This window comes from Oncorhynchus keta, chromosome 4 (genome assembly GCF_023373465.1).
Source record: "Oncorhynchus keta strain PuntledgeMale-10-30-2019 chromosome 4, Oket_V2, whole genome shotgun sequence".
Lineage (NCBI taxonomy): Eukaryota > Metazoa > Chordata > Actinopteri > Salmoniformes > Salmonidae > Oncorhynchus > Oncorhynchus keta.
The window spans coordinates 41,980,335-41,992,528 of NC_068424.1; the positions used below are offsets into that span (position 1 = coordinate 41,980,335).

A 12,194-nucleotide genomic window follows, 5' to 3' on the forward strand; every position below is an offset into this window, starting at 1 on the left:
AGATTTGTCCGTCGAACAGCCAGATGGTAAAGCGTGATTCATCACTCCAGAGAACGTGTTTCCACTGTAGGCGAGCTTTACACCACTCCAGCCGACACATGGCATTGCGCATGGTGATCTTAGGCTTGTGTGCGGCTGCTCGGCCATGGAAACTAATTTCATGAAACCCCCAACGAACAGTTCCTGTGCTGACGTTGCTTCCAGAAGCATTTTGGAACTCGGTAGTGAGTGTACGTGTACGTGCTACGCACTTAAGCCCTCAGAGGTTCCATTTTGTTGACTTGTGTGGCCTACCACTTCACGGCTGAGCTGTTGTTGCCCCTAGACGTTTCCACTTCACAATAACAGCACAACACAGTTGACCGGGGCAGCTCTAGCAGGGCCGAAATTTGACTTGTTGGAAAGGTGGCATCCTATGACAGTGCCACGTTGAAAGTCAATCAGCTCTTAAGTAAGGCCATTCTACTGACAATGTTTGTCTATGGAGATTGCATGGATGTGTGCTCGTGTTTTATACACGTGTCAGCAACACGTGTGGCTGAAATAGCCAAATCCACTAATTTGGCGGGATGTCTACGTACTTTTGTATATATAGTGTAGATGCTGTTGTATAGGCTATAGCTAATCTACCTGCGTATTAAACATGTTAGAAAGCAAAGACCTAAACCCCATCCACTCTCATACACACATAGATCCATGAATGGTAAATCAGTGGAATTAAAACATTCTACACTCAAGATGTGGACTACAAATAATAGTTTTGTAAGGTAATATAGCAGAACTATAATTATGATTAACACAATATTGATTTATGCAATACAGTTGTGTATTATTATATTAGTAATACATAAGTAATAATCTGTAGTATAAATTGAAAGTTAAAAAGTATTCCAATTGGCTACGTATGCATTTTTTTATTACAGGTCTACAACAAGCCTGCATCCTTCTAAAATCAGCGTCTTATAAATAATCACACTGTGATCAGGGCCAATAACACTTTCATATTAATACAAGTTAGGGACTTACCTGAAACGTCCAGCAGCAATGATTTGTCTTGAATCGGTTTCCCACTAATGACAAGTTTATCATGATTACATTGTCTTTAAAATAAAGGTGATTTAATCCAAATAATTAACATATCAATGTCCACTAAAAGTTTAACACTTAAAGTTGAACTGCACGCACCCCTCGCTCAAAGTATCCGTGGCTCAGTTACTGGATACATTGTTACCCTCTATGAAAAATAACACTAGAAAACGTGAATGTCAAACATGCAGCTAAAATATGGCTAGTTTTATTTAAATTGACGGTCATCACATAACGCTCGTGCGAGACCCAACACACCGGACCGAGCGTGCGTCAAAACTAAATAAAAGCCCTGTGCTCGCGTTACAGTCAACTCCTACCATTATCCATTTTGGAAGAGAAGCAGTTGTCTCTTTTTTAATCCCAAATACCATTTACATCTCATGAATTTACTGCAATAATTGATCTAACATACCTTGCCATCAAGGAATCGACCGCATTAGTGGGAACTGCTGTCCGTCCGACCTCGGAATTTTTGTCCAATCACAGAGTAGCCCAAGTAGCTACTCAACACATTTCAAGAATTTAACTCTTTCGCTTAGGGCAGTTCTGCTATTAACATCATGGACTACGTCATGATAATTAAACCACAATATATTAATAATACACTAATTAAATGTACTGTATGCATTATGTAATTCCAAAGTAATTAACACTGAATTGGTAAATCGAACTTCTACTTTCATTATGTAATATGACACTGATCATTTATTAAAATGGTATGGTTTGGGTGTTATAAATACACACTGCGCCAACATGAGGAAATAAGGTCAACAACATAAGAGAAAATTGTCATTTGAAGAAAATTAGACATATGAGAAAGGGACAGTTGTTCAAACTCAGATTAAAGCCAAATCCTGGACTGAAACACACTCCATGTAAAATCTCCATAGATAATTTAGTCCTGGACTAGGTTTATTCTGGGTCCAAGAAATAAATCCTGTGTTTGGTAATATGTTAATTAAGTAACACACCCCTTGCACTGAGAATGGAGAGGAAACTGCATTATCGTTGATCATTATTATTATTGAACAGACAATGCATGCGCAAGATACTGCCCCTTAGTGGACATTTGAGGGGATGCGTGTCACAACGGAGTCAGCAAAGTTACATGTAGTACAGAATAAAAAAATAATTAAAACTTTACAAATTCAAATGTAAAAGTCAGTGAAAACATGTAATAAAAAAAATAAGCTTCTTGGCAAGTCAGCATGAGGGCTCAACAATGCAATGTCCTACGTTTGGGCTTGTCTCTTCTCACAGTCTCGGTCACAGACAGGCTGGCTGTGAGAATAAACTATCTGGGTCAGGTGAGCAAAACATGTAACAAACCTTCACAATCAAACATTTATTTTATTGAACCTTACAGATTAGGCGCACCTTAACTTGTCATTCAACCATATATACAAAACATACAACAATATTTACAATGGTGATGACCAGATTCAAGCAACACCCACCGTTCAGACATCCACCTACTCAGCAGCAATAAAAATCAACAGACATTTCTACTTTCGAGTTGAGTTCTCATTGCACTTGAGAGCCAGTCACGTGTGATTGCTACCAATACAACATCACACGTGGCTTCTTTAAGAGCTAAAAACCTTTTTTTTTTAGCTTAATCAGTGGAAGAAAATTACAAAAATCTAAGTGAATGTGCGCTGGCATAAGAGTGTGTCCCTATGCTCCTGCTTCTTTCATTGCAGAAGAAAGACAAAATCGGGCCGATGTGTATGTAAATGTGTAAATTATTCTTAAATCCAGTAGGGGGCAGTGATATGAGAAGGTATAATTAAAGGTTTTGCAGGTTTGGTGAGGGTGAAACCAATGGGTGAATCTTATGAGTGTTTGATGTCAGATATATATGGGGTGGCATTGCTTGTGGGTCAGTTTCTTTCTACAGGTTGGGCAAGTGTGGGATCTCAACAGTGAGTCGCGGAGACAGTGACTGCAGAACAGGTGACCACATTTTGTGGAGACTACTAGCCTCCCACTTTCAATGATCTAGAGGAAGAAGAGAAAGAGCTCCATCTTAGTTGAAGGGACAACTTCACATTCTTGGTAGCTACACAGCAATTACAGCTTGACATAGTCACCTTCACACACATGTTGAATTATGCTTCGCTTACCTCAGCATAGGCGTCCATACACACTGGGCAGCTGACTGTCCCTGGAGTAGACCTATGGAGGACAAGAGACCATCAGGGTATACCCTAACTCAAGGTCTTGATTTCAGTGGTCACGTGGCCAATATTATGAGTGGATAAATGGATGGATGAGGATGACATTGCATTTGTGTGCTTCAAATAAAATTGATTTTAAAAAGTTTGATTTGCCATCTGAAGAGATCATCATAGTCAGAGGGGTTGTGAGGCTTAGTACCTGGCTCTACTGCTGGCCTGTAGAGTGGACAGGAGGTCGGCACTGAGTCCTCCATTAGTATCCTCCTCCTCATCACTGCTCAGTACATAACTCTCACTGTCAGCTTCACGTCTGCCATGAGGCCCTGAGATAGACACAAGGAGATAGACACAAGCCGATAGACAAACTCACAGAAAAATACATGCTTGACATAGTAATATATGCTTGCTTTATTAGAGGACCAAAACATATTTGAATCTAAATATAATTGTTGCAATTGAGGAAAAGCAATGAATTACCTTCATCGACAACCTGGTTTTCCAATTTGCAATCACGCAGTGGTGGAAAAGAAACAAATATGTCAACATTTCAGTCTTTACAACAGTGATAAAAGCATAATCTTACAAATACATTAAAAACAGTTATTTGTATATATCATTATTTGCATAAAGAAAGCTCAAACTCACCACCACAGAATCATTGCTGGTCAAGTCAACCACAGTCAACTCAGAACCTTCACATGTCAAGTCCACCACCTCCTCACCTGCACAGCCAATAGACGGGTTAGAATTTCCATAATCAACCAAAATGACAGAGAAAAGCATAAAGCCATTGCTACCCACTCTCAGTCCTGCTGCTTTCCAGCACATCAATGGTCTCTGGGACTGCTGCTGATGCTGCAGCACGAGGTCGCACACTGGTTGTGGTGACTCTGCTACTCTTGGCCGTGCGTCTGGAATTTGAAGGGACTCCAGTCCTTCTTTTCCTCTGTGTCTGTGACAACAAAGCACTGCTTCTTAGAAACCAGACACCTGTGCTAAATGTCTGTGAAAATTAAACTGAAGGTGTTGGAGGGTTATCACGTGGCCCTGGGTGCACATGTGAGGACTTACTGTACTGCTCATGTTGCGATAGGGAAGGTGTGAGTGAAATCAAAAATGGTCAAATGTTACAGTAGTAGTAGTACACACTGAAAAATCTACATCAGTTCCAACTCTGATAGCGAAGTTCTTGGACCAATTTAACAATAATCTGGTGAGAGAAAAATAAACCAATTAAGTTACATAAAAAGCCTTCACACATCTGATAAACAACAAACCATTGGCCATAACTAACCTTTATGACCAGAACACAGCAGCTGAAGAACACAAACCATAGTCTATCGTTAACAATATTGTGAGATCCACTCCCTAACCACAAAGTCAAAGCATAATGTTGTTGACAACTTATAACATATTAGCTTGTAAAATGGATCAAATCTTCAACCTCTCTCTTTCTGTGTTCATCTGCTTAACGTAACGGGGGAAAAATGTATTTAGCTAACGTTTAGCTGCTGACATTTAGCTGCTGTAATCACAAAACTGCTTGTCAGCTACAATATCCTAAGTTAGCTAAGCTAAGTTAGCTGGGTCTGAGCTGGGAAGCTCATCAGGCGTTGGTTTATCACGACAAAATGGAAATTAACACGGTGTATTAAGCATGACATGTACCTAACCAAGTAGCTAATGTATCTGGCAATACAATTAATAAACGCAATGGCGAATCAAAACATTAGCAAGCTAGAATTAGCATTTGAGCTAGTTAGCTAACAAAGCAAAGACAACTAGCTAGCTAGTAACCAACAAAGGTAGCTAATTTAGCTAGCAATGCTAACACGCTCTACGCAAGCTCTAGCTCCTGGTTTACAAACGGGATCAGCTTTACTTTCACATAACATCAACACCACAATTCAACATTTGTATAAGGGACTGGTGATAGATGAATAAACTGAAAAATAATCTAGTTTTAAAACTAAGGTTGGTTAACAGCAGCCTACCTCCTCAATCACTTCTTCTATGGTCCTTCTTGATGAGATTTAAAGGCCGTTGGCATCCAATAAATGTTGCATTACTGCCACCTACTAGACTGGAGTACAACTCCCTTATACTTTGCTTCATTTTTTTTCTACAAAAAAAGAAAATACAACAAATACCCTACCATCTAACATTACACTCACAAAAAAATAAATACCATACTCCACTATTAAAATGTATTTAGTCCTACTTCAGGCCAACAGCCTGGAAGGATGGGACACCACCACATTAACACACCCTGTAACTCTTCTGATTTCAAGTCTCGCACACCCAAATACCTCTCTACAGCTGCCACCACAACCTCTATTTTCTGCAACTTACATTCCATCCCTGCTGTACAGTTGATAACCATTAATACAAATACCAAAAATGAAATCTTACTGAAACATATATACCTTGTTGGTGGATCCCTATGTACTGTTACAGATCGGCTACTCTCACCACTCCTCAGGATCCCTCCCCCTTGGCCCATCTTCTTCTACTTTCTTCACTGCCTCAGCATATGACAACTTCTGCACTACTCTAACCCTGGAAACCTCAACCTGCCTCTCTAACAGGACATTTCTGATCCCCAGCCCCCTACAATTAACACAAACCACTACTTTCCCCAATGCTACACATTCCTTTGTCTCATGCTCTTCTGCACACCTAGGAGGCTCCCTCCTACACACTGCTGCCACATGCCCATAAGCTTGACACCTGTAACAACGTAATGTAGTTGGCATTAAAGCTTGTACAGGATAACTTATATATCCTAACTTCACTTTGTCAGGCAAAGACAACATCAAAACTTGAAAAAAGCAGATAACAACCATGTTTCTCCACTCACGCCACCCTATTTGCGTCACACCAAATGACGAGCATCACAAACACCGGGAATCTTCCCCTTCAGTTGGTCAGCTTTCACATTTACCGTTACCCCAGTATTCACTCCTTTCAATGGCACCCTTTTCTTGAGAGCAAAACAATCCACATCTCTTGCCCCCATTCGTTTAACATGGAGTGCTTGCTCCCTCTGACCAGCAGAAATATATAATTATCACAATACCACATCTGGATACCCTCACTGATTCAACAGCACCCAACTCTGTTTTCACCCAGCCTGAAACCTCAAATGGTTCAGCAAAAAGGCAAGGGTCCACTTTTTCCATAAACTTCACTCCTCACCTTTATCCTGACCCTTGGTGCAAACCTCGGGCTCTGAGAACTTCAACACGCCTATCACCTCCAATACTTCGCCCTCATTCACTTCCATTTCTCCTTCAACTCTTTCTGCTTACACTTTCTACCATTCTTCTTTAACAAACCATCTCCTTTTATCCACCATTTATAACTGACTCAAGCTCACCCTCTCCCCCCCCTCTCTCTCAGACCTCCTCTGCCTCTCTTTTTCCCTCCATTCTTCCTCTGTATAACTCTCCTTATGATAATACTGCACTTCCCCTGACACACATCTTGTTCTTGCCTTCTCAAGGGACGCCATTTAACCAGCGGTCACAATCTCCGTATAATCAGCACGAACCCCTCGGGATGTAGCGCTCAACAGTGCATCCCACTTGTATAGCACCTGTTTCGTCTTGATGTTCCTCTTTATCTGACCTCTTCGATGGTACATTGGAGCATGTGCATCCCGTCACCTACTGTGCGGGAATGGAAACACGATTCCCAAAAATGGAACAAAATAGATGAATAAAACTAAATCAAACAACTTTCTGTTAAAACAGATCTGATCCCTACACAGGCTCAAGGGGAGGGAGGGTCTTCCGGCGCTTGTACAACTTTGCAAGTCTTCAGATGTAAAATCCTTAAGTCCCAAAAGCGTTTCTGCTGCAGCCACAAACATGTCCAGTTTCTTAGACTTCGAGACTTGTGCCGTACAGTTTATAATGGTGGCAATCCACCTTTTTAACACACAAGGTGTCTTTTGACTGGCAGCAAACATTTACTACAGGCTGCGGTACGTCTACTACAATCTCTTCACTAGAATCACTTGCTTTCTCAATCACTTTCATTTCCTCCGCATAGGAGATTTGATTGACCAACAGAATTTCTTACCTTTCTCCATTCACCCAGTGGGTCAGATGCCAGGCACCAGCTACACCAGGAATTTTCACCAGGTATTCAACCTGAACATCCATTGTCACCCCCGAGATGACTCCTTTGACGGGTGCTCTACTACGAAGTCAAAACACAAAACTTCTGTTGTCCGGATTCTTTTGAGGCTCACTGCAATCTTCCTCTGTTCTTCAGATGTACAATTAAGTAAAAATATGACCACTCCTGGTCCCTCTGACAGACTCTACATTTCCAAGCACATACTTCACCATTTTTGACACCTCAAATGGGTTTCCCACATATGCATCCTTACTCAACAAACACATCCCAACAAGAAGCGATTCATTATCATTCATACACGTATCCTCCACTCCAATTTTAAACAATTTCCTTTTTGTTCAAGTTTTCACTACTACTGTCGTCTATTCAGAACATTAGTCTTCACCAACTTTGCTCGACATGCTGCTTGAATCGAACTCAGCATACACTTCCGCCATCAATTTCCGCTCTGAACATTTGTCATCACCAACTTTGCTTGATGCGCTGCTTGATTCAAACTCAGCATCCACTTCTGCCATCCATTCAACATTTTGTTTGAGGGACTGGTCATAGATGTATCAACTGATAAATAATATAGTTTTAAAACTAAGGGAAGTTAGCAGCATACCTTCTCAATCACTTGTTGAAGCACAGCTTCTTCTGTCCTTTGGGAATGGGTTGGCAGATCACAGCCAACTTTTAAGGTGCATACACCTCCACCTACTGTACTGGGGTGTGAGGCCAGTCACGGCCTACCTAAATTAAATTCTCTTCACTAGTCCTGTTTCTCCAAGAAAGTGAAATAGAGCCCTAGACACCACTTCCCACTACACCACCCAAACCCCAACCCCTTCACACAATCTCTCCCTATCTACGTCATACAGTTCACAAAATATCAACACATGCTCCACCATTTTCCTCCACTAAACACTCATCACACAGACCTGTTTCATGTCTCCCTATCATCCACTTTGTGGCATTCAAACCCTGTGTGCTCAAAGTGTAGTCTACTCCACACAACTTCCTCTCTCCTACATCCCATACTCCCGACCTCTTCCTTTACTGACCAGTACATGAAAAAAAATTGTCTCCCCTTATTACTAGCATCCCATTTCATTTGCCAAAGACCAAGCCCTTTTGCCCGGATCAAGGACTTGACTTCCCTACGGCCCAGCGGGACCTCAGCAAAATAGCCCCTCTCTCCTCACAGCACTCTTAGCCACCACATCGGCCTTCTCATTATCCACAACCCGATGGGAACCCAGTAAAAGCTTTTACTACCACTCCCATCCTCTCCAATCCCATCATCTCCACAAACAAGTCTCCCTTTTCTTACCTGCCCATCTTCACACTACCCAACATTGCAGGCAAATCAAAGCAGCTCACCACTGAGTGGTTTCACCTCCTCCACCCATCTCAAAGCCATCATGGCCATCAACTCAGCCGCATAAACTGATGCAGAATTAGTTAACCGCTTACATATTCTAACATTGAAATATGGGATATACACCCCTGCCCCCACCCTACTACTGACTGGGTCCTTTGAACCATCTGTATATATCCTTAAAAACAAATAAAACCAATTATCTATATATCTCTCCAAACACCATCTCACGTCCTCACCCCATTCTCTCCTGCCCTCAATCATGTCCACATCTACAAAACAGCCACAGAGGAAAGATCCCCAATGCAATTGCCAGCCCCATCTCTCTCTCCCCCAGTACATATTCTACCACCTTCTGCCCAATTGTCCACCCATACGCCCTCTGCTTTCCCACTCCTCGCTCCCTGCATTTCCCAATTGCCGTGACCACAGGATGTCCTTCTGATCACCCTTTCAACCTCGCACATTATGCTAATGCAGGTTTGTCTCGCCTTATCCTCAGTGACAGTTTCCCACTATCCACCTGCAATATCTCAACAGGTGTCATTCTGAACACAGGAGGTTGGTGGCACATTAACTGTGGAGGACTACACAGGAGCTGATTCAAATAACCAAATGTTGATAAGGAGTTTATACATTTAATCAGCTGTGTAGTGCTAGGGCAAAACCCAAAACGTGCACTCCTTGGGGTCCCTAGGACAGAGTTTGGGAAACGCTGGTCTAAGCACAACCCTTAACAACCAAAACCCCATTCCTCATCTCAAAGTATTGTCTGTAAATCACCCCCAGCCCATTGACTTTGACAGATCATTCTTGTCAATAGCAGCCTTTTGCAGGGGCTTTTTGTAGACATGGATTTGTATTGTGTTTTGAGAATCTGCAGAGAGAATAACGAGGTGGTTGTGTCATTACTGTTGTAGTCTTGATGTTATAACTTTCAGCGTCCCTTGCTGGTTTCTGTCCCACAATCTTGTTGTGCTCCATAACCTCAAGGTGTGTCTGCTCCCTCATAGTTGTGTACCCAAAATGCTTTGGGGTATTTTTCAGCAGTGCACTGTGAAATGACTCTAGATACGAGTTTTACTAAGATAAATAAGAGGGGTAGACTAAATTGATTACATGGTCTGGAAGAGACTCTGTGGTCCTCAGGCTACATGTAACCACCTGTAACCCCATAACACAAACACTACCCAATTCATGTTAATACCATGCTTACTGTAAATTGAGCTATCTTAGCCGTCAGCTTGTAAATATTTTTGCCAACTAACCTTCAACTTGAAATCACACTCTGTACCACCTACAATAGAGTACACAACAATACACAATTTAACCACCTCACCCACTAATTGTATTGATCTATATTAGACTGGCTAGCTTACCATACCCAACATGGACATTTCAATATTGTCTGCTTGCTGTTAGCTAACTAGCGTCACTAAATTTGGCGTCATGATTGCTATTCAGCTGAGACTGGCTAAGAACCAACTAACCAACCATAGAAGATTTATACACATTCATCATTGCTAACGTTACCAACACACAAACAAATAGTGAATTAGCTATATCGCCAATTCTATAATAACAGTGTTTTCCAGACAAGGGTGGAATAGAAGGCTACCAGATTGAGCTACTCTTATTTGCTAACATTAGCTAGCTTACTTTAGCTAAAGTCAGTCAAAGATACAACGAACAAACAAACAAACAAATGTTTGCTCTGCTATAAGTAGTTACCAGTCTAGCAGTGACTACCATGGCATAACCGAAATACAAATTAATTGACAGTGTATACAGTGCATTTAGAAAGTATTCAGACCCCTTGACTTTTTCCACATTTGTTATGTTACAGCCTTATTCTATAATTGATTAAATAGTTACCCCTACCATCAATCTACACACAATACCCAATAATGACAAAGCAAAAACAGGTCTATAGAATTTTTTGAAAATGTATTAAAAATGTAAAAAAACATAAATATGACATTTGTTGAAGCACCTTTGGCAGCGATTACAGCCTCAAGTATTACTGAATGTGACATTACAAGCTTGGCACACCTGTATTTGTGGAGTTTCTCTCATTCTTCTCTGCTGATCCTCACAAGCTCAGTCAGGTTGGATGGGGAGCATCGCTGCACAGCTATTTTCAGGTCTCTCCCGAGATGCTCGATTGGGTTCAAGTCAGGGCTCTGCCTGGGCCACTCAAAGACATTCAGAGACTTGTCCCGAAGCCACTCCTGAGTTGTCTTGGCTGTGGGCTTAGGGTCGTTGTTCAGTTGGAAGGTGAACCTTCGCCCCAGTCTAAGGTCCTGAGTGCTCGGGAGCTGGTTTTCATCAAGGATCTCTCTGTACTTTGCTCTGTTCATCTTTCCCTCATTCCTGACTAGTGTCCCAGTCCCTACCACTGAAAACATCCCCACAGCATGATGCTGCAACCACAATGCTTCACCGTAGCGATGGTGCCAGGCTTCCCCCAGACGTGGCGCTTGGCATTCAGTCCAGTTCAGTTCAGTCGTGTTTCTCATGGTCTGAGAGTCCTTTAGGTGGCTTTTGGCAAACTCCAAGCGGGCTGTCATGTGCCTTTTACTGAGGAGTGGCTTCCATCTGGCCACTCTACCATAAAGGCCTGATTGGTGGAATGCTGCAGAGATGGTTGTACTTCTGGAAGGTTCTCCCATTCCACAGAGGAACTCTGTAGCTCTGTCAGAGTGACTATTGGTTTCTTGGTCACCTCCCTGACCAAGGCCATTCTCCCCCGATTGCTCAGTTTGACCGGGAGGCAAGCTCTAGGAAGAGTCTTGGCGGTTCCAAACTTCTTCCATATAAGAATGATGGAGGATACTGTGTTCTTGGGGACCTTCAATGCTGTAGACATTTTTTATTACCGTTCCCCAGATCTGTGCCTCGACATAATTCTGTCTCGGAGCTCTACGGATAATTACTACAACCTCATGGATTGGTCTTTGTACTGACATGCACTGTGAAATCCTGTCCAATCAATTGAATTTACCACAGGTGGACTCCAATCAAGTTGTAGAAACATCTCAAGGATGATAAATGTAAACAAGTCTCAGAGCACAGGGTTTGAATACATATCAAATCAAATGTATTTATTTAGCCCTTCTTACATCAGCTGATATATCAAAGTGCTGTACAGAAACCCAGCCTAAAACCCCAAACAGCAAGCAATGCAGGTGTAGAAGCACGGTGGCTAGGAAAAACTCCCTAGAAAGGCCAACACCTAGGAAGAAACCTAGAGAAGAACCAGGCTGTGAGGGGTGGCCAGTCCTCTTCTGGCTGTGCTGGGAGGAGATTATAACAGAACATGGCCAAGATGTTCAAATGTTCATAAATGACAAGCATGGTCAAATAATAGTAATCACAGTGAAAAAGTCAGGGTTCCATAGCCGCAGGCAGAACAG

General features: G+C 42.0%; 2 protein-coding genes across 5 annotated transcripts in view; both read right to left on the reverse strand.

Annotated features, from left to right (window-relative positions):
* LOC118375005 (fibroblast growth factor receptor-like 1) overlaps positions 1–1,597 on the reverse strand; it is a 65,254-nt gene extending 63,657 nt beyond the window's left edge. Inside the window, exons 1-2 of one of the 3 annotated variants that reach the window (XM_035761508.2) lie at positions 1,502–1,581; positions 1,027–1,070 (exon numbers count right to left, since the gene is read on the reverse strand). Coding sequence is in view for 1 of the 3 variants with exons in the window: in XM_035761501.2 (XP_035617394.1) it covers positions 1,027–1,089 (63 nt within the window). In the remaining 2 variants the exon portion in view is untranslated. The other 2 variants (XM_035761517.2, XM_035761501.2) reach the window with 2 other exon arrangements.
* Positions 1,598–2,419: 822 nt separating this feature from the next.
* Positions 2,420–5,372, reverse strand: LOC118375028 (E3 ubiquitin-protein ligase RNF4-like). 2 transcript variants are annotated; one of them, XM_035761526.2, is made up of 8 exons: positions 5,264–5,372; positions 4,341–4,479; positions 4,071–4,221; positions 3,915–3,991; positions 3,747–3,759; positions 3,469–3,592; positions 3,216–3,267; positions 2,420–3,090 (listed from the first exon to the last, which is right to left on the reverse strand). In XM_035761526.2, the coding sequence occupies exons 2-8, from the start codon at positions 4,350–4,352 to the stop codon at positions 2,941–2,943; spliced, it is 579 nt and encodes a 192-aa protein (XP_035617419.1). In that variant the 5' UTR covers positions 4,353–4,479; positions 5,264–5,372; the 3' UTR covers positions 2,420–2,940. The 2 variants fall into 2 exon arrangements, with proteins under 2 accessions (XP_035617419.1, XP_035617426.1); XM_035761533.2 differs by lacking the exon at positions 5,264–5,372 and adding an exon at positions 4,564–5,257.
* Positions 5,373–12,194: the final 6,822 nt, after the last annotated feature.